Source organism: Phascolarctos cinereus, unplaced genomic scaffold (assembly GCF_003287225.1).
Source record: "Phascolarctos cinereus isolate Bilbo 61053 unplaced genomic scaffold, phaCin_HiC Scaffold_2;HRSCAF=192, whole genome shotgun sequence".
NCBI classification, from domain to species: Eukaryota; Metazoa; Chordata; class Mammalia; order Diprotodontia; family Phascolarctidae; genus Phascolarctos; species Phascolarctos cinereus.
In genome coordinates, this window is record NW_027555625.1 from 350763484 (window position 1) to 350782123 (window position 18640).

General features: G+C 38.5%; 1 protein-coding gene and 1 long non-coding RNA gene across 2 annotated transcripts in view; one reads left to right on the forward strand and one right to left on the reverse strand.

The window, feature by feature from the left end:
* The window catches only part of SLC22A4 (solute carrier family 22 member 4), a 90436-nt gene extending 75152 nt beyond the window's left edge, over positions 1–15284 (forward strand). Inside the window, exons 7-10 of the mRNA XM_020991140.2 lie at positions 1131–1345; positions 6396–6578; positions 7911–8046; positions 12460–15284. Of these exons, the coding sequence (XP_020846799.1) occupies positions 1131–1345; positions 6396–6578; positions 7911–8046; positions 12460–12535 (610 nt within the window). The 3' untranslated portion in view covers positions 12536–15284. The remainder of the gene's footprint in view (positions 1–1130; positions 1346–6395; positions 6579–7910; positions 8047–12459) is intronic.
* LOC144455948 (uncharacterized) overlaps positions 1–18640 on the reverse strand; it is a 69348-nt gene that overhangs the window by 42299 nt on the left and 8409 nt on the right. The window lies entirely within an intron of this gene.

Here is an 18640-nt window from a genome sequence, read left to right on the forward strand (position 1 = left end):
CCTACAGGAAAAATCTCTAGGAAATCAATAATTTACCAGAGCTGCCTGTTTGGTTTAACTATCTGTATATAATCCACATGAATTTTCATTAGCAGATTTTTTAAATTTAATTTTTAAAAATTTAAATTAAAAAAAATTCACCAAATTTGAGTGGTAAAGGAAATTTCAATTATGGGGCAAATGTGTCTAATTCTCTCCTAAGGACATGTACTTTCTAATCTAATGTAGATTTGCTCTTACATCCAATTGTATAACAACCAAAAGTTCCAATAGTTCTCTCAGGAAGGATGTTTTTCATACATTCCTCAGAATTTGGAGATACTCTGTTTTCTGTCTCATCATGTGCTTTATAGCAACAATTTATATATAGCAGAACCTTCAAAGTTTAGTTATTTTTTCCCCCACTGTGCAGATTCTAATTGAAAGTAAACTGTAACTTGAGCAGCTAGGAAGGGAAGAAGATAGAGGATTTGTCCTAGAGTCGAGAAGACTGAAGTTCAAATCCAGCCTCAGACATGTTCTAGCTAAGTGACCTTCAGCAAGTCCCTTGACCTGTCTCTTTCTCAGTTTCCTCATCTGTAAAATAAGGGTAATAATAGCACATATCACCCAGAGTTGTTTTGAGATTCAAATGAGACGACATCTGCAAAGCACTCAGCACTGTACCTGGCACACAGTATTAGGTGCGATATAAAAGCCCATTTTTATTATCATTATGTAATTACCACATGATGTGCAGCCCACATTTTATGGAATTAAGAAGCAATATGGGCCCTTCATTCTCCTTGCCTCACAATGAGTTTCATTTTATTTCTGAATTTAACTGTACATAGGCCTTCCTCTATTACCCTGCTACCCATGTATTTCTGTCTTTTGGTATAAGAATGAACTCTAGGCTATTCCTATTTTTTTTATTGGTGTGGCTGAAAAACTTTTCCTTGAATAATAGTGCTAAAGGATTAACATTCTATAGGGTATCAAGAAAGACCGATATTTCCAAGCCAACTAGTTCTCAAATCAATAGGTTGTTGAAGTCTTAGCCATAAAGTACCTCTGGGACCAATCCTTGACCGAAGTAAGATTGGCATGATCAAACCCTCTTCATCCTTTTCTTCTCCTCTGTCTTTCAGGATGCTAGTGTCAATAGGTTACTTCGGTCTCTCTCTCAACACTCCTAACTTGCATGGAGATGTCTATCTGAATTGTTTCCTATCCGCTGCCATTGAAGTCCCAGCCTATGTGATAGCCTGGATGCTGCTTCGAAACCTGCCCCGACGATATATCATTGCTGGGACGCTATTCCTGGGTGGAGGGGTTCTCCTTTTCATTCAGCTGGTACCCACTGGTGAGCTTACTTGATATCACATACTAACTTTACAGAAAGGAAAAAAAAATGGAACCTTTTTTTCAGGCCATCAAAATGTCATGTATACTATATGTTGTCATAGCTTACTATCTTTGAACCTCCTAGTAAAACGAATGAAATTAATATCCTTTGCCACTAGAGCACCACGAAGTTAGTCTTGGTTTTAGACGTGTGAGTAATGATTTGATTCAGTTCAATTAAACATATATTAAGAACCTACTATGTGCAAGTTACCATAATGGGCACTGGAGAAACAAAGACAAAATGGAAATGGTCTCTGTCCTCAGGACCTTTTACTCTGTTGAAAAGATATACTTGTTCAATCAATGTAGGAAGCAGTGAAGGCAAAGGGGGGAGCCAGGCAAAGTGCTTAAGGAATATTTGATGAGGGAATGAATGTTTTCATTAGGAGGAGAAAGGAAGACTACATAGAGGAGATGATATGGAAGCCCATCATCCTAGAGGAAGATGGGATCTAGGCCAAAATGAAGAGGGAATTTATTGCAGGCACAAGTGCCTCCCAGGCTTATTTCAGGAAGAGCTAATGGGTCAGTTTGATGGAGACATTAAGTACATAGAGCGAAATGATGTGAAATAAGGTCAGAAAGGTAGATTCAAGTCAAATGTGAGACTGAGAGATTTATATTCAGCTCCTTCCAATTGCAAGAATAAATTGACCTTACTAGGTTTCTCTGTACTCTTGTGTTTGTATTTCAAAATTCTTATTCAGCTCTTGTCTTTTTGTCTGAAATGTTTGAAAATCCTCTATTCTGTGAAAGATCCATCCTCCCCTCCATAGGCTGATCCTCAGCTCTTTACTATTTGTCCTAAGTCTATATCTTTTGCCTTTTGGAATATTATATTCCAAGACCTCCTCTTATCTTTAGTGGAAGCTGCCAGGTGATCTCAACTGTAGTTCCTTAGCACCTAAACTATTTCTTAATGCTTGCCAGATGTTTTTTTTGAGGAAGCTTTCTTTTGAGAGTTCCTTTTAGGAAGTGATTGGTGGATTCTTTCTCTCTTTACTTTGCCCTCTGGTTCTAATAGATCTGTATAGTTATCATTTATGATTTCTTGAAATATAGTATCCAGGCTTTTTTTATGAGTGTGGGGAATCATGGTTTTCAGGGAGTCAGATGATTCTTAAATTATTTTGACCAGTTTTTAGGTCTATTGTTTGTTAGTAATAGATATCTGACATTTTATTCAATTGTTTTAATCTTCTGATTTTGTTCTAATATTTCTTGTTGTCTTATGGAGCCATTGATTTCTATTCAGTATGGTCTAGGTTTCAGTCCATTACTTGAGCAAAGTTTACCATTTTCTGTTCTAACAATTTTTTCTCTTTCTAATTCTTTCCTCCAAAGCATATGTATGTGTGTACATATATATATACACACATACACACATACATATACATATATATTAAATCATTTAGTTCTTTTCTTCTAGATATTCATGTAGTACTTACGGAAAACCCATTTTTCCTTTGAGTTTCCACAGTTATTCCTATTATTTGCTTCTTGTTTGGGGAGATTTATAAATCTATAACAAAAATTTTAAATTGTGGTCAGTGTTTTATTTGACTTACTTCTCCAGCTTTTACTTCTTGAATTGGTGCTTTGTGCTAGGGCCAGGCTCTGACTCCTGGTGTGCTTTTGTGTGAGGTAGGTGGCCCTGCTTAATGTTGCTATGTAACCTGGGTTCTTATGTTGACCTCCACCTCCCACAGTTAGGCCTTCCTGGATTTTTCAGGTTCAAAATACTGGGTCTTCTTTAATGTGTTAAGACAGAGTGCTAGGGATCTTGGAGCCCAAAGGCCTGGGATATCCTAATGTGAAAGTTCCCATGCCACCGGTCAGGCCTTCCAAAGCTTTCTTGGGGGAGCCCTCCACTCTTTTTGCCTCTGGTCACAGAGCCCTGCAGACCTCATGTTTCTCTGTACTGGTATGATATTGGTTTATTGCCTGTTTTGAACTCATACTGACTTTGCTGACATTCCTTCTCCTATTGCCAGTGGGCTTCTGGCTGACTTTTTGTGCATTCCGTGAGTGACTACAATCTATCTATCTGTCTATCTATCTATCTATCTACCTACCTACCTATGTATCACTACTATAGTTTCACATTTGATTTCTTGATGATTATTCAATTTGATACAAATTTCAAGTTTTTGCTGGAGTGGGTATGTGGGAGCTGGTCTGTCTGCCTTCCAATACAGCCATCTTCATGACCATCCCCTCTTAGTGGCTGAAGTAGAGAGGAGACAGGGGTCATAAGAGTTGAGGAGGTAAAACTGCTAGAAAATGCTAGAGCATTCAAAAGGACATCAACATGAATACTGAAATCACTAGAGATCAAGGTAGGTCATTGGGCAAAAAGGAAAAGTTGGGAGCCAGAGACTAAAATCTCTGAGAAAGGAAGGAAGATTATCTGGAGTTAAAGACATGATGACAATACTTGGACAATGTGATATAGACAGATGGAGTAAATTTATCAAGAGATAGCTGACTCATGGCGGTGGAAAAAAGCCTCAAAGTGGTGAAGGAGAACAAGAAGAATGCTGAATGGTCCCCTTGGCCCATTATGTTGCTGGATAGAAGAGAAGGATGAACCAGCACTGAAGACAGCAGCAAGGGATATGGTTCCTTAAGGAGAACATCAGATTTCTATGAGTACCACAATCCTATCTAACAAGCTTTTATTGAGTACCTATTATGTGGGAGTCGCTATGCCAGATGCTGAAGATGCAAAGACAAAAATAAAAATGGCCACTCTACTCAAAGAGCTTACCATTGGGTTCATGAGCTATGACCCATCACCCTTTCTGGTTGGCGCTGTACAGAAGTCACCAATTCCAAACTGGATCCCTTTCTGTCATGCTTGAGATCCCTGCTACCCACACAGGGTTAGTATTTGTTGGCTAAAACACTAGTGTTCCTTTTAGACACACTTGGGAGCCAGACTCTACCTACCTCCACAGGACTCACTGTCTACAACTTAGGCCTTGGCTTCCCAAGGGCTCTCATGGTCGAGTCCCTCTCAAAAGAATATGAGAGAGGGGCAGCTAGGTGGCGCAGTGGATAGAGCACCAGCCCTGAAGTCAGGAGGACCTGAATTCAAATTCGGCCTCAGACCAAACACTTGACACTTACTAGCTATGTGACTCTGGGCAAGTCACTTAACCCCAATTGCCTGAAAAAAAAAAAAGAATATGAGAGAAAGACATCTAAGATGGAGAAATTTGTTAATGATAAAGTGGGAATACCAGATGACCCAGTGGAAGAGAAGAGCAAAGAAGAAAATAAGAATTGGGAGGAATAGGTCTGGGCTGAATAAAGATGACAGTACCAGGAGAAATAGTAGGGGAAAGGGGTTTTGCTTCAGCAGACTGGAACCCTAAATCTCAAGGACTAGAGGAGCAGGAGGTAGGAATTTGCTAGCCATAGGACAGAGACAATACCAAGTATGAAAAAGGCTAAATAAGCATCAGATTTTTATTAGAATTTGGGTGTGAAAGTGTTTCTGCTGCTGATATCTCCCAAGTGAAACCCTCTGGTAGATTTACTGGGAGATGGAAGGGTCAATGGTAATGATAATCTGGGAGGTCTTGGGATAAAGAAGGTTTCAATCCCACGTGGCTACTTAAGTCTTCAGATGATGAAGGTGCCTGGAACAGTAACAGCCAACTCACTTCACCCCTGCTTTGACAGAGATCCCCTAGGTTAATTGGAACAGAGATAGAAGGGTCAATTGGGAAGGTCAGTTTGGGTCAATTGGCAACTGGGAAGGTTGTGTGATAAAGGACCTTTAGAACTGCCATTTTTATTGCTATGGAGTTATATAAAGTCTCCTCTTTCACATATTTAGATAAAGCAGTCTCTCACAGGAGGAGAATCTGATTAGGAGATTATGTAACTATGTAATAGAGGCATTCTGCATGCAGCTACTTAGCTACTATGGGATATGTAAGGGGCTCCCTGAACCTTTAGATGTTCTCTGGGAATCAGAAATGCATGGTCCTAAAACCGAGCTTTGCTTCATATCTGTATATAGTATGTATGTGTGTGTGTGTGTGTGTGTGTGTGTGTGTGTGTATATACACACACATACACACATACACATATATACACACACATATATACATATGTGTGTGTATGTATATATGTGTGCATATGTGTATATATGTATATAGTATATAGTAGCATGGGAACCTACAATTTGAAGTCAAAGGACCTTTTATTAAGGATCCTTTTTTTTAATTAAGGATTTATTAAGGATCCTTTTATTTAAGGGATTTGTTCTATGAAGTTTGGATTCAGTCAGAGGGCTGCACTTGAGGACCTACAGGGCCACATGTGGCCTCAAGGCTGCAGGTGCCCCACCCCTGTCATACAAGCTCCTGCCTAGGTTCAGAGATTCACTGGCCAAGTGAGGAGCTAAGTATCACATACAATAAATTTCAATGATAAGCATATTTATTCTTTCTTTTTTTTCATGTTATACAGTTGAGCACAGCTTTAAAATGCTGACTTTAAAGAGTGATGCGATAAACACTCTGCATATACTTTCATCTTTAAAGCCAGCATAGAAAGGAAAGGCCCTTCTCTTTGGGGGTTGTTATTTGTTTAACTACATTAACTCACTAATGACCTAGCTGGAACTATGTGTGACAAATGCACAGAAGCCGTACAAAGGTCACCTAAATCATAAGGCATATGGGATTAAAGTAGTAGTACAAAGCAATCTTCCTTTGTCATCTCTGATCACGTCCAGATAGGCAACCCCAGAATAACACTCCACTTATAAAGAGAGGGACACAAAAGTCTTTTGAGACAGCCTGTATTATTTGTTGCTTTTCAGCATGATGAAAAACAGCAACTGGCTTTCCAGACAAAAGGGAATGTATAAAAAGCTTCCTTAATTAATAGGAAATATACAAAAAACAGCATCTAAATAGGAGGAAAGGAAATTGGGGTTAGACAATTACTTCTGAAACTCACATCTTCTCATTGGATCTATTTTCCAGAATACCATTTCCTGTCCATTGCCCTAGTGATGCTAGGAAAGTTTGGAATCACCTCTGCATTCTCAATGCTCTACGTCTTCACAGCTGAACTCTACCCAACACTTGTCAGAAACATGGCTGTGGGCGCCACTTCCATGTCCTCCAGAGTGGGTAGTATCATTGCTCCTTACTTCGTTTATCTTGGTAAGATTTTTACTTAGGACTTGTTCATTCTTTCCAAGCCAAGAAAAATTGATTTAATTCATTAAAACCTTAAAGTGGTTAATCTCTGACAGGTTTTTTTTTTCTATTTTAATACCTTTAAAAATGTTTTTATTGGTGACTTTTGTCTTTGCAGCAGTTATTTCTGGAAACATACACCTTCCTCTTCCAGTTTAAACTCTCCTATGTTAAAGAAAAACAATTAAAACAAAAACATCTGATACAACTATGTCTGACAGTGTATACAACATTCTTCCCTAGTTACTCCCCTACCTCTCTGTCACCAGGTGGGAGGTGTGTTTTATTATGTGTTCTTAATCAGTGCCTTCTGTTTTTACATCACAACCGTTTCTGTAGATCATTCTCCCCTTTGTAAGCCTTCCCTGTAGCAAATTGGTTAGCCAAAACAAATTGACACTATGACTTCATGTGACAATGTTTGCAAGACTCTGCATCCATAGTTAGGTATCTCCATTTATCTCTATTTCCCTATTTTCATTTTATTGCCTTCATTTTAATACTGATTTTCCTGAACAACATTAGATGATGGAATCTCAGAGTCTTACTACATTTACAATGCCTATAATTTCTGCAGTGCTATCAACCACTTTCCCCTACTCTAAGTTCTCTGGGGGAACAGCTAAGTGGCACAGTGGACAGAGTTCTGGGTCCCATCTTACTTAATTCAAATATGGCCTTGACCACTTACTAGCTGTATGACCCTGGGCAAGTCACTTGACCCTGTTTGCCTCAGTTCTTATAAAAGTGAGCCAGAAGAGGAAATGGCAAACCACTCCAGCATCTTTGCCAAGAAAGCCCTAAATGAGGTCACAAAGGGACAGACAATATGAAATGGCTAAACAAACAAAAAAGTTCTCCCACCTTGTTTCAACAAATGGGGGGGTGGTGCTGAGTTAGCTCAAGCTCCTCCAGTAAAAGTACAATCTGTTTCACATGGATGACCTACCTGGAGGCTCCCAAGGGAATGCAAAATTAAGCAAGTAAATGATTATGGAAGTCCAGAGGTTCCACTGAAGCTGCCAACGTGGAACTGACATTCCATACCTTCTTTCCAGCCTTTGAAGAATTTTAAATCTGAACCCCTAGCCTCAAATTCTACTGATATTTTAGCAAAGGAATCTCTATATGTAGCATCCACAGAGGCCTTATTACAAGCAGTCTCCTTTGATTAAACTGAATCAGATGTGTTGTACATAGCAAGTTTCCTACACTGGGTGAAAGGTGGGCCTAGATGAGTCCTAAGGTTCTTTCCAACTCTAAGGTTCTGGTTCTATGATTCTCATTTTCTACTAGGTGCTTATGACAGGATCCTGCCCTACGTTCTTATGGGCAGCCTAACTGTGCTCATTGGCTTCGTTACCCTGCTTTTTCCAGAGAGCCTTGGAATGGCGCTACCAGAAACCTTTGAACAGATGCAGAAGATAAAAGGGTAGGTAGATTTGATCTAATCTCTGCTAAAGTAAAATAGAACTGTTATTATCACTCAGAAGTATTTAGAGAGAAACCCATTAAATAACTTAATGCCACTAAAAGGACCCTTTCTTTTTTGTGTTTTTCTTCCTTCCTTCCTTCCTTCCTTCCTTCCTTCCTTCCTTCCTTCCTTCCTTCCTTCCTTCTTTCTTTAAAATGTTTGGCATGGTTGGGGGTGGGGGAAAGGTTCTAGGTTTGTGATTTCATTGTGTACAGAATTCCCAGCATGTCAGCCTTCACTGATGCAGAACAGCAACTCTTAAGCCCCTTATGGTCCTAGAGAGTTGCCTGGGGCCCTGAGATGTTAAGCAATTTACATGATCCCCACAGCTAGTGGGTGTCAGAGACAGAACTTGAACCCAGGGCTGTCTTTCCATCCATTATAGCAAATCATTTTAACATTTATTAGGTGGTTCTCATTCCTAAGAGGCAAAGAGGTTTGAAAGGTCAAATCATGTGTTAACAAAACTGCATGACACATCATTGTAATTAAACACATATCTCAGTACCTAAAGCAATCTCATTAACCTGGATACTTCTTTCAATGCCCATTTAGACCCACCAATCCCTTTTCATCCTGTGAAATTCCTCCCTGTGTTCTTTCATCAATCCTCTGTGGAGAATCTACCCAACTCACTGGAGATCTTCTTTAAAGTGTTTTCACATTCTCAGAACGCCAGTGTAGCCCTTGAGCATCCGTCAGTTTGTAGCCTCACATTTGTTGATAATAACAACAAAAAGAATTGACATTTTGATATCTTTATCATATGGGAACACCCAATGTGTTTTTCACCTGACAAAGTTCTCAGGGCTAAATGGGGGTGGTTCAATTGTTTGTTTGACTGATTGGCTATATATGTGTGTGTGTGTGTGTGTGTGTGTATATATATATATATAAGCATATATATAGCCTATATATATATATATATACACACATATATAAGCATTCTACATCATTTATCTCAACTAAGTAGCACATTGCATGACATATTATAAGTGCTTAGTAAATGTTTGTTGTTCTTCAGTCATGTCCAGCTCTTCATGACCCAGTGAACCATAGTATGTCAGTATTGTCTATGAGGTTTTCTTGGCAAAGATACTAGAATGGTTTGCTATTTCATTCTCCAGTGGGTTAAGGCAAACAGGTATCAAATGACTTGCCCAGCATTACATAGCTAGTAAGTGTCTGAAGCTGGATTCGAACTTGGGTCTTCCTGACTCCAGGCCCAGCGTTCTATCCATTGAGCCACCTGGTTGCTTCAATGTTTACTAACTGACAGTCCTTATAAGGACCCTGTCAGGTAAATTTTATAGGTATTAGTCTCCTCATTTTATTTAACTGAGGCTTGGAGAGGTTGTGACATTTCCATAATTAAGCAAAGTACAAAAAGCAGAATTTAAATGTGGATCCTTCCTGCTCCTTTCCCTTATTCCATGCAGTCATTTGATACATGACTGGTAGCCTGGATACCATCTATTATTCTATTATTATTATTATTATTAGTCTATTATTCATGCTAAGTGGCCTAATCTATTTTTTTTTTTGCTTTTTGGTGAGGCAATTGAGGTTAAGTGACTTGGCCAGGGTCACACAGCTAGTAAGTGTCAAGGGTCTGAGGTCAGATTTGAACTCAGGTCCTCCTGACTCCAAGGCTGGCGCTCTATCCACTGCACCGCCTACCTGCTTTGAGCTAGGTGGCCTAATCACATCCACAGTGTGATCCATTGTTCATTGGGTCAGTCACAACTTTGATTTTTCTAATCAAATACTATAAGAGTTGGAAAGTTACCAGTGAATGACCATTTTCTCAATTTTCATTCTTCTTGAGCTCTCTATAGCTTTTGACACTGTCACACACCCTCTTCTTTTTGATACTCTCTTCTCAGTAGGTTTTTGGGACATTACTCTCTCCTGGTTCTCCTAACCATCTGACCACTCCTTTTCAGGCTCCTTTGCTGGATCTTGACCTAGGTTAAGCCCACTAACTGTAGGTGACCCACAGGGCTCTGTCCTGGGCTCTCTTCCCTTCTCCCTCTGTACTGCTTCACTTGGTGATCTCATCAGTTCCCATGGATTCCATTATCTACTGATGATTCTCAAATCTACTTACTCAGCCCTAACATCTCTCCTAAACTTTCAGTCTCACAGATCCAAATTATTAGACACCTTGAATGAGATATTTTGCATCAACATGGCTACTGAACTCATTATCTTTTCCCCCAAAACCCTCCCCTTCCAAACTTCCCTCTTACTATCAAGGGCACCACCATGCTCCAAGTGACCCAGGCTCACAATCTAGGTGTCATCCTTGATGCTTCACTGTCTCTCACCACCCACATCCAATCTGATTTCAAGTCCTGTTGATTTCACCTCTCCAACATCCTTTTCTCCTCGCATACTGCCACCACCCTGGTACAGGCCTTCATTACTTCAAGCATGCACTACTGCAATAGTCTGTGGCTGATCTGCCTGCCACAAGCCTCTACCCGCTCTAGCCATTCAGCCCTACCAAAGTGATCTTCCTAAAGTTCATGTCTGACCACATCGCTCTCCTACTCAATAAACTCCAGGCGCTCCTTATCATCTCCAGGATTTTATATTAAACCTTGTGTTTGGTGTTCAAATCTCTTTATAACCTACTCCCATCCCCACCTTATACTACCACCGCCACCTCACATACTCAAGTGACATGGGGTGGCTGCCTTGCTGTTCCTTGAACAAGACATTTGGTCTCCTAACTCTGGAAATTTTCACCTGTTGTCCTGGAATGAGCTCCTTCCTCATCCCTGCCTATTGGCTTTCCTGGCTTCCTTCAAGTCAAAGCTACCCCATCTAGCTGATTTCAAGTTCCGTTTTCTGTTCCACATCCTTTCTATAGTGATTTCAACTAGCGGTCTTCAAGTCTTTGTTGAAGATGCCTGGAGAGGCTAAAACCATTGCTACTCAAGGTGGTCCATCCCACTTTTGGATAACTGTCATTATTATAGTTTTTCATATATAAAGCCTCCACCTAGGTCTACGATTTCCACCTAGTGTTTGTAATTCTTCCCTTGCAGGTCAGGTATAATTCACAGAATCACAAAAATTCGCAATCTCCCTATTTATCTTGAATTTCAATTTCTATTATGCATCTTGTTTATCTTCACAGTTCAAAGTCTTTCTACTTGAAGGAGAAAACAGAAGCAAAATAATGATGGAATAGTTCTGATTTCTTTCCATCACACATTGTTCTCATTCCATCCAATGCAACAGTCTTTTCTTTGGTTAACATCTTTTTCACCAATGTATTTGAAAATTTCAATTTTATTTTTCTTAGCTTTAATTGATTACCCCAATTCACTAGGAGTTTTTGTGTTCTTAATACCATTCCAATATTACCATATCATGGTTTTTTTTGTTTGTTTGTTTTTTCCTTATCTGCTCTGGCTTCTATCTTCTATGAACATCTTTTTAATATCGAAGTTGATCATTTTTTTTGAGAACATTTCCCCTTTAATTTCATTTAAAATTGGTTTCTTGTGATTCTCATCTGTTGCTCATGTTGATAAAGGACAATTCCCCTAACACGCGCACACACACACACACACACACACACACATATCTTTTCAGTCTTACACCTTACTCCCAGTGACAAAGGCCTCCTTGCTATTCCTAAACACAACATTCCAAATCTCACCTCGAGACATTTTTACTCACTGTCCCCAGCGCCTGGAATGTTCTCTCTCTTCATCTCTGCCTCCATCTCACGAAATGACTCATTGTAATAAATAAGCAACCATACTCTCTCTACATTGAATAAATACTATGGGTCAAACATGTATGTTACCAGTTTTCAAATGGATGAACTGCTGTTATGATTAACATAATACAAATTCATTTAAGAGTATTGGTGAATTCATAATAAGCCTTTACAGAAGCAGAAGGGGACAGCATAGTACTGAAGACTACTTTGTAATCTTTCTGTTTTTCCTGGTTTATCTTTAAACAGAGAATTCATTACTTGTACTTATTTACTCACTGGCTCAATCCCACACACGTTATCCCAATTATATGCATATTACAATTCAGAGAAGGAGAAGAAGGAGGAGGAGTAATGAAAATGTCTTTACCATTTGACAAATGTTAAATCAATATGGCATTCAGCTACACACAAAGGGGCTTATCAACAACAGATTGGATGCTAAATGGCGAATTGGGGGGTTGTGATGACAAAGGGATCTTTGCATAGGTTGTTGGACTAGATGAGATGGTCTCTGAAGTCTCTTCTGTTTCTAAAATTCTGTGACTGTGTGGCTTATGAAATATTTAAGACAGGAGGGAAATTACTAAACAAATTTTATTTTACTAAACAGAAAACAATTTTTTTTTCAGTTTCAGATCCAAGAAAAAAACAGGGAACTCCAATGGGAGAGAGAAGAATCCCAAGGTTTTCATAACTGCATTCTGACCAACTTCTGTCACATTTGGTAAGCAGAGGTCTCTGAGACTGAGGAGAAACCAAAGCATATCCTGCCAGAAAGGACTACCTGATGGAAAACACAATGAGCATCCCATTATTGTCAATATCTTTGCCATATGATAAACTAGAGTACTGCTGTTTTTGATACCTTGTCTTGTCAACCAGGATCAAAATATGTTTCCATAGAATTCTCAGATGCAATGGCTTCATTTACATCTGTGAAGGAGGTCCACAATGCTTTTTGAGGACACAATAACTAAGAAGTGAAATGCTCAGGGTGTCTCACTTATTTTTAGACATGCAAATACCACCCACGTCAGAAAAGTCTCAGAGGTTAAAGGCAGGAGTACAGCTTTGGGTACTGAGAAGTATTTAGTTTTTATTTATTTTTTTCAATTGACACTGCACTTCCAATGCAGTTATTTCTGAAGCAAAAATATTTGGCATTCCCTATAAAGAAGAAAGAGTTTCTTAGTATTCCTATCCTCAATATTTGATGTACACTAATGTGAGAATCTTTTATCCTGGTATTTGAAGACATCTTTAAAAACATTTACTTTGTTTCCCAGATAACCTTCTTGAAATAAACTAATGGCAAAAGTCCTTATCATCGTGCAGGTAAAGTGTAGAGGTAAAGAAGCTGGTCAGGGTGACCCATCTGCTATTACCCACAATGGAGCTAGGATGATAATCCTTGGCATCATAGTCCAGTACCAGCATCCCTGTATAGTGCATTCTCATGAAAACTCCAAATTTTTCAGTATTCATTTTGAATATGAGAATTATCCTGTTGTATTAGGCTTGTTTACAAATCAGATATTTCTATTATATATTAGGAAAAGTTTGAAACAAAAAGTGCTGTTCATTGTTCATGGCAACAATCTTACCTAAGCACATTTTAAAATGGAAGCTGCTCAAAGCTAGAAATAGGTTTTTGTTTTTTAAAAAACATCATTAAAAACATCTCCTTTCCAGAAAAAGCTTCTCTGTTCCTGAGCATGACTATCCAGATGTGCCCCCCACCTTTCCAGTTATACATTGTCTGTGGCAGGCATGAGGAGGGTTTACCACTGGGGTAAGCTGATTAAGTTAGCACTCCTGTTAAGATGCAAAAGTTTGCGTTTGATGTTGGCTAGCCTACACACTAAACAATCAGACTGGAAATGCCAGTGTTCCTACTCAATCTTTATAAGACACTGTCTCTGAAAGCTGCTGAAGACCAAATCCTTGTTATCTAAGTATTGTCCACACACATTCCTCTTTAAAATATAGTTTTTCTGAAGAAAAATACAAAAGTGCTTGAAGCATCATTGCAATAAGGTGACTCATCTTGCTCCCCACAATGTGTAATACTACAGGGTATATGGAATAAACCACTAATGGCCACCAGATTGTCATATGTTTTGTATGGCTCCTGAAAATAATTTTCTGTGACAGAAAAATTTCTGTGTAATGAACCACTAATAGCCACTAGTTTTTTGATATGTCCTCAATGGCTCTTGAAAAGAATTATCTTCAACAGGAAACTTTATAGGTCTACGTACTTTTCAAAGGAATCTCTGATTTGGCATGAGACAAGTTTTTTTCATCATTTAAAGATGCTCATCTCAAAATCTTTGACATTGATATCAATTATTAACCTCCTTAAGAGAGGATTTGTCAGAGGGTACTATTAGTATGTGTGTGTATATGTATATATATACATATACATATATAGTATTGACACACTGAACCTATTACATATTATTACAAATGTAATTTTAAATATGGTAAAAGTATTTTATAGATCCCATGCCCCTTATGGAGCAAAAAACTTAGATATTCATTTTTTAAATATTTGGGATTGTGGGGTTCACCCCCTGTCATTTTCACTCATTCACTTTACCTGTTATTCAGTCTCATATATTCTAGAGGGGAAAATCTAAGTCTCCTTTGGGCCTTAAGGCCTCTGTCATTCAATTCAAATAAGTGTTCATTAAGGACATTTGATAGGGATGTAGTGTATGTATAATAACTGTCAAAGAGCAAAGGATTTATTCAGTAACACTGCCATGCTACTGTTTAACTTATGTAGTGTGGTTTTTATTTTTAATTATGGTTTGCTTCCTGAAAATTATACATGGTCAAGATTATAAAGTGAAACAATCTCTGAGAAATATTTTTTGGAAAGGTCATAATGCATTCCCTAACCAACAATGACTTGAATTTTAAACTGTGTCAGTGATTTCAAGATGGTACAATGTATAGAATGTATAAGTGCCTTAAACTTTAAATGTTAGAGCTGAAAGGGACCTAGAGATTACCTAGTCCAGACTTTTCATTTTGCAGATGAAGATACTGAGACAAAGAGGTGTGACTTGCCCACAGTTACACAGCTCAAGGCTAGATGAGGCCTTAGAATTCATCTAATCCAACCTCCCCCTCCCCCATTCTACAGATGAGTAAACTGAGGTCTAGAAGGGTGAAACGATTTACCAAGGTCCATACAGCTAGTATTTAAAATGGGATTAAAATGACTCTAAACCCAACAGTATCTCCTGCAATGCACTGCCAGCTCAGCTGGGATTCAGAGTGAGTCTTTTGATTCCAAATGTACAGGAACAAGGACAGATATCATTAAGAAATTATTTCATTTCATTATATTCATCTTTTGCTTTCTTTGGAAACACCTGTTGCTTTGTATTTGAACATTTGATATTACAAATTAGTAAAAAATAAAATGTTTCTATTTCTATTGCCTGATGATGTGTTTATTTAAATTTTATTTAAACCTTTACTGCTTTTTCCCTAGATGGAGGCATAACCATCCCCCTCACCCAGGCCCTGTAAATATAAGTCCAAGAGTTATATATGTTTCTATATTGGTAGACTAAGACTGTGTCTTCCACAGAATAAATTAGTTCTGTGGGAATTTTAGAAGCCATGATTTAAAGAGAGTCACAATAAATCCAGTATCATAATTCCCTTTTTTAACTTCCCTCTATACCCCAGTTTGATCTCATTCTGAATTCTTCCTTTAAGTATCAATGACAAGGTAAATTAGTTGTTGGCCCAGAAAGCACATCAGGAAAGCAGACGTTTCATCAGGGTTTTTAGAATGTCAAATTTTTAACTTTAAACATTTTCCCCCTTAAAACGAAAAGGTCAATATTGTACATTTTACTCCTATACTAATTTTAGCATATTTCCAAGTTCTTCATATTAAACTTAGTATCTTTAAAGTAAATTATAATTTAGGTAACTGTGTAAAAGAAATCTACTAGAGAGAAGATATTCATTAAAATGATGTTCTTTCTCTGTGCTTCTTTCTCGGGAGGTCACAATCTCTGCAAATACTTATGATATTAAGAATTGAAATCCCAGGCATAAAGGTGTATGACAGGTGTAGGTCCTGGGGCTGGTCCAGATGAATCTGCAGCCTCCCTGCTCTTATTGCCAGCTCATGGCTTTTCTTACCTCTCCCATCCCTAGAAAACTACAATTATCTCTTCCACATCACGACTTTCCCCATTGTGGTTGTGATATATTACAGGCCAGCATAATAAATTAAATGGGAATTTTTGGGGAGTTTTGCAGAAGCTGCAAGATGACATAAGAAGGCCAGCAGGCAACACAGGAAAAGTTTAGAAACTCAGAAATGCATAAAATATATGTATAGTTTTGTATAATATCAACATATTTTAGTCTTTTAATATCATAATTTAGATTTCTCTGGTATAAAAGGAGGGCCAAAAATTCTCACATGGATTTTCCAGAGAGTGGGGTCACCACACTCCTAACCTACTCAATGTGGAAGATGTAACTATATTTCCATCTTCCTCATGATTCTTCCTCCTAGCAACTCTTGCTTCATATTTTTTTTCTGGGTATGTGCCTTGATTCCACTGTATTATGGGAAAGTGAGCCCTTTTCCAATCGGCCTATGTATACTCCTCCTTCCCTTCTCACCTACTGTGTGCTTGCTACATGCCTTTATGCCATTTAATATATACTGGGAATTTTCTCCTCCTCCATAGCTGGAATGCTCTCCCTCCTCTACCCAACTGACTTCTTTTAAGTTTTACTTTCTACTGGAAGCCTTCCCTAAACCCCTATTAATTCCAATGCTTTTTCTCTTTTAATTATTTCCTACTTGTTCTGTATATAGCTTTCTATATATCTATCTATATATACATATAAATGTATGTATGTATGTGTATATATATTTGTTTGCCTATTGTCTTCCTGATTAGACTGTGTAAGCTCCTTGAGGGCAGGGGCTGTCTTTTGCTTCTTTTTATATGCTCAGCACTTAGCACAATGCCTGGCATAGTAGGTGCTCAATAAATGTTTATTGATGGATTCATCATGAGCACATTATTACAAGTTATGGAAATAAGATAAAGATGGAGAAGAAATAGGAGATGATGGTTCTGCACCCAGGCCAGAGGTCATGGGTATTATAATCAACTAGATAGGCATTGCTGTGACAGTATGAGGGCCCAGATTGGAATAGGACCAGTTTACCCCTCTATTACTAGCTGATATTACCCAAAAGACATATTTCATTCTTCTGTTTGATAGTGCCAAAAAAAATAGTACAGGAACTTAATCATTGTTAACTATGTATTAAACTAGCTGTAAAGATGCTCTGCCTTGATTCATTTATAGTGTCTTTTCCTGAAGGAATTAAAAGGAGTACCCTCATTAAACAAAAAATAAGACATTCATTTACTAGAATTTAAATAGCTGAACCCTAGCCAATAATTTCATTCAGGGACTAGAGGTTTGGAGTTCTTTGTAGAGAAGACTCCTGGAAAGTGGGCAGAAGAATAGGGATTTCTCTTTCTTCTTCCCACTCTTCATTGTCCATAGAGCCTAGTGATGGGGTGCTTGGGTGCTTGTGCTTGGACCCCAATTCCTTCCTACTCCCAGAAACACTGTCTCTGACAACCACTCCCCAGCCCAAGGACACTGTGCCTAGCAGTTATTCATGCATGGGCCTCAACACGACCCTTATTTGGGCTGCTCAGGCCCCAGCCCTCAGATCATGTATCTGGAAGCCTCCCAATTCTTTAGTTGTGAGAAAGCTTTCCTTTGTTGCAGAGCATTCTCTCATCAAGACAGAGGGGGAGAGGGGTGTTCTTGACCTGCCCAAGGACTCTTCCTCCTGCCAGACTTCAAAGATCCATCCCCCTTCCTCTCCGGTATACTCCCTGTACTTTCCCATCCATAGCCCCAAAGACACCTGAACCTTTGGATTACCTCATCAGTGTTCCTGGCATTTCTTTCCCATGCTCTTTTCCGTATAAACCCTAGCTGCATTCTCAGTCTCTTGCAGGATCCTTTAAGAATCCTTGCCCGCTGAAAAGCGTAACAATAAATCTTTGCCACCTTGAATTAAAGAATGCTTGAGTCTGTGAATTCATTCCAGATGACCCGTCCTGTACTCTGGTCTTTGAGGGGTCACAACCTCTCAATCTCTCAGCCCGCAGCACTAGTAGTGACTTGCTCACTTGTAAACATCCCATCCAGTAGTTCAATAGTTCTTTAGTTTGACAGAATTCAAGGCCCAGAGAGGGAGCCTATTCAGAGAACCACTCTATGGAAGAAGCAGCTTCAGGAACTATGGCTACCCTCCAGGGATTAAATCATTGAGTGTGACAGAAAATTGGAAGAATAGCCCAGGAGTGTAGCCCAGAAAAATAAATTGATTCTGGCCCAGATCCACCTTTTCCTCCACTCTTGTTTAGTGTCTAGCTCAGAGAAATATTCTATAATATCCAAATAGAACTCTGATTACTGCCCTGAAAGATCTCAGCTTCTTACAGAATCTAGAGTGTTGCACATTTAGGGGAGTATATTTTATATACTTTTAAACATATTTCATATTATTTTTTATATGTTTAATAGATTTTAAATATATTTTATATTATATATTATATTTATTTATACATATTACCCATATATTTTAACTGCATCTGATCCAATTTTCTATTATTTAAGAAAATTTTTGAGAGATTATAGGTAACATTCACCAACATCTCTAGAAGAAGTGTGTGCCTTTCTTTAGAAGCCAAACAATGCATTTAGCTTCTCCTGTGTCCTAAAGCC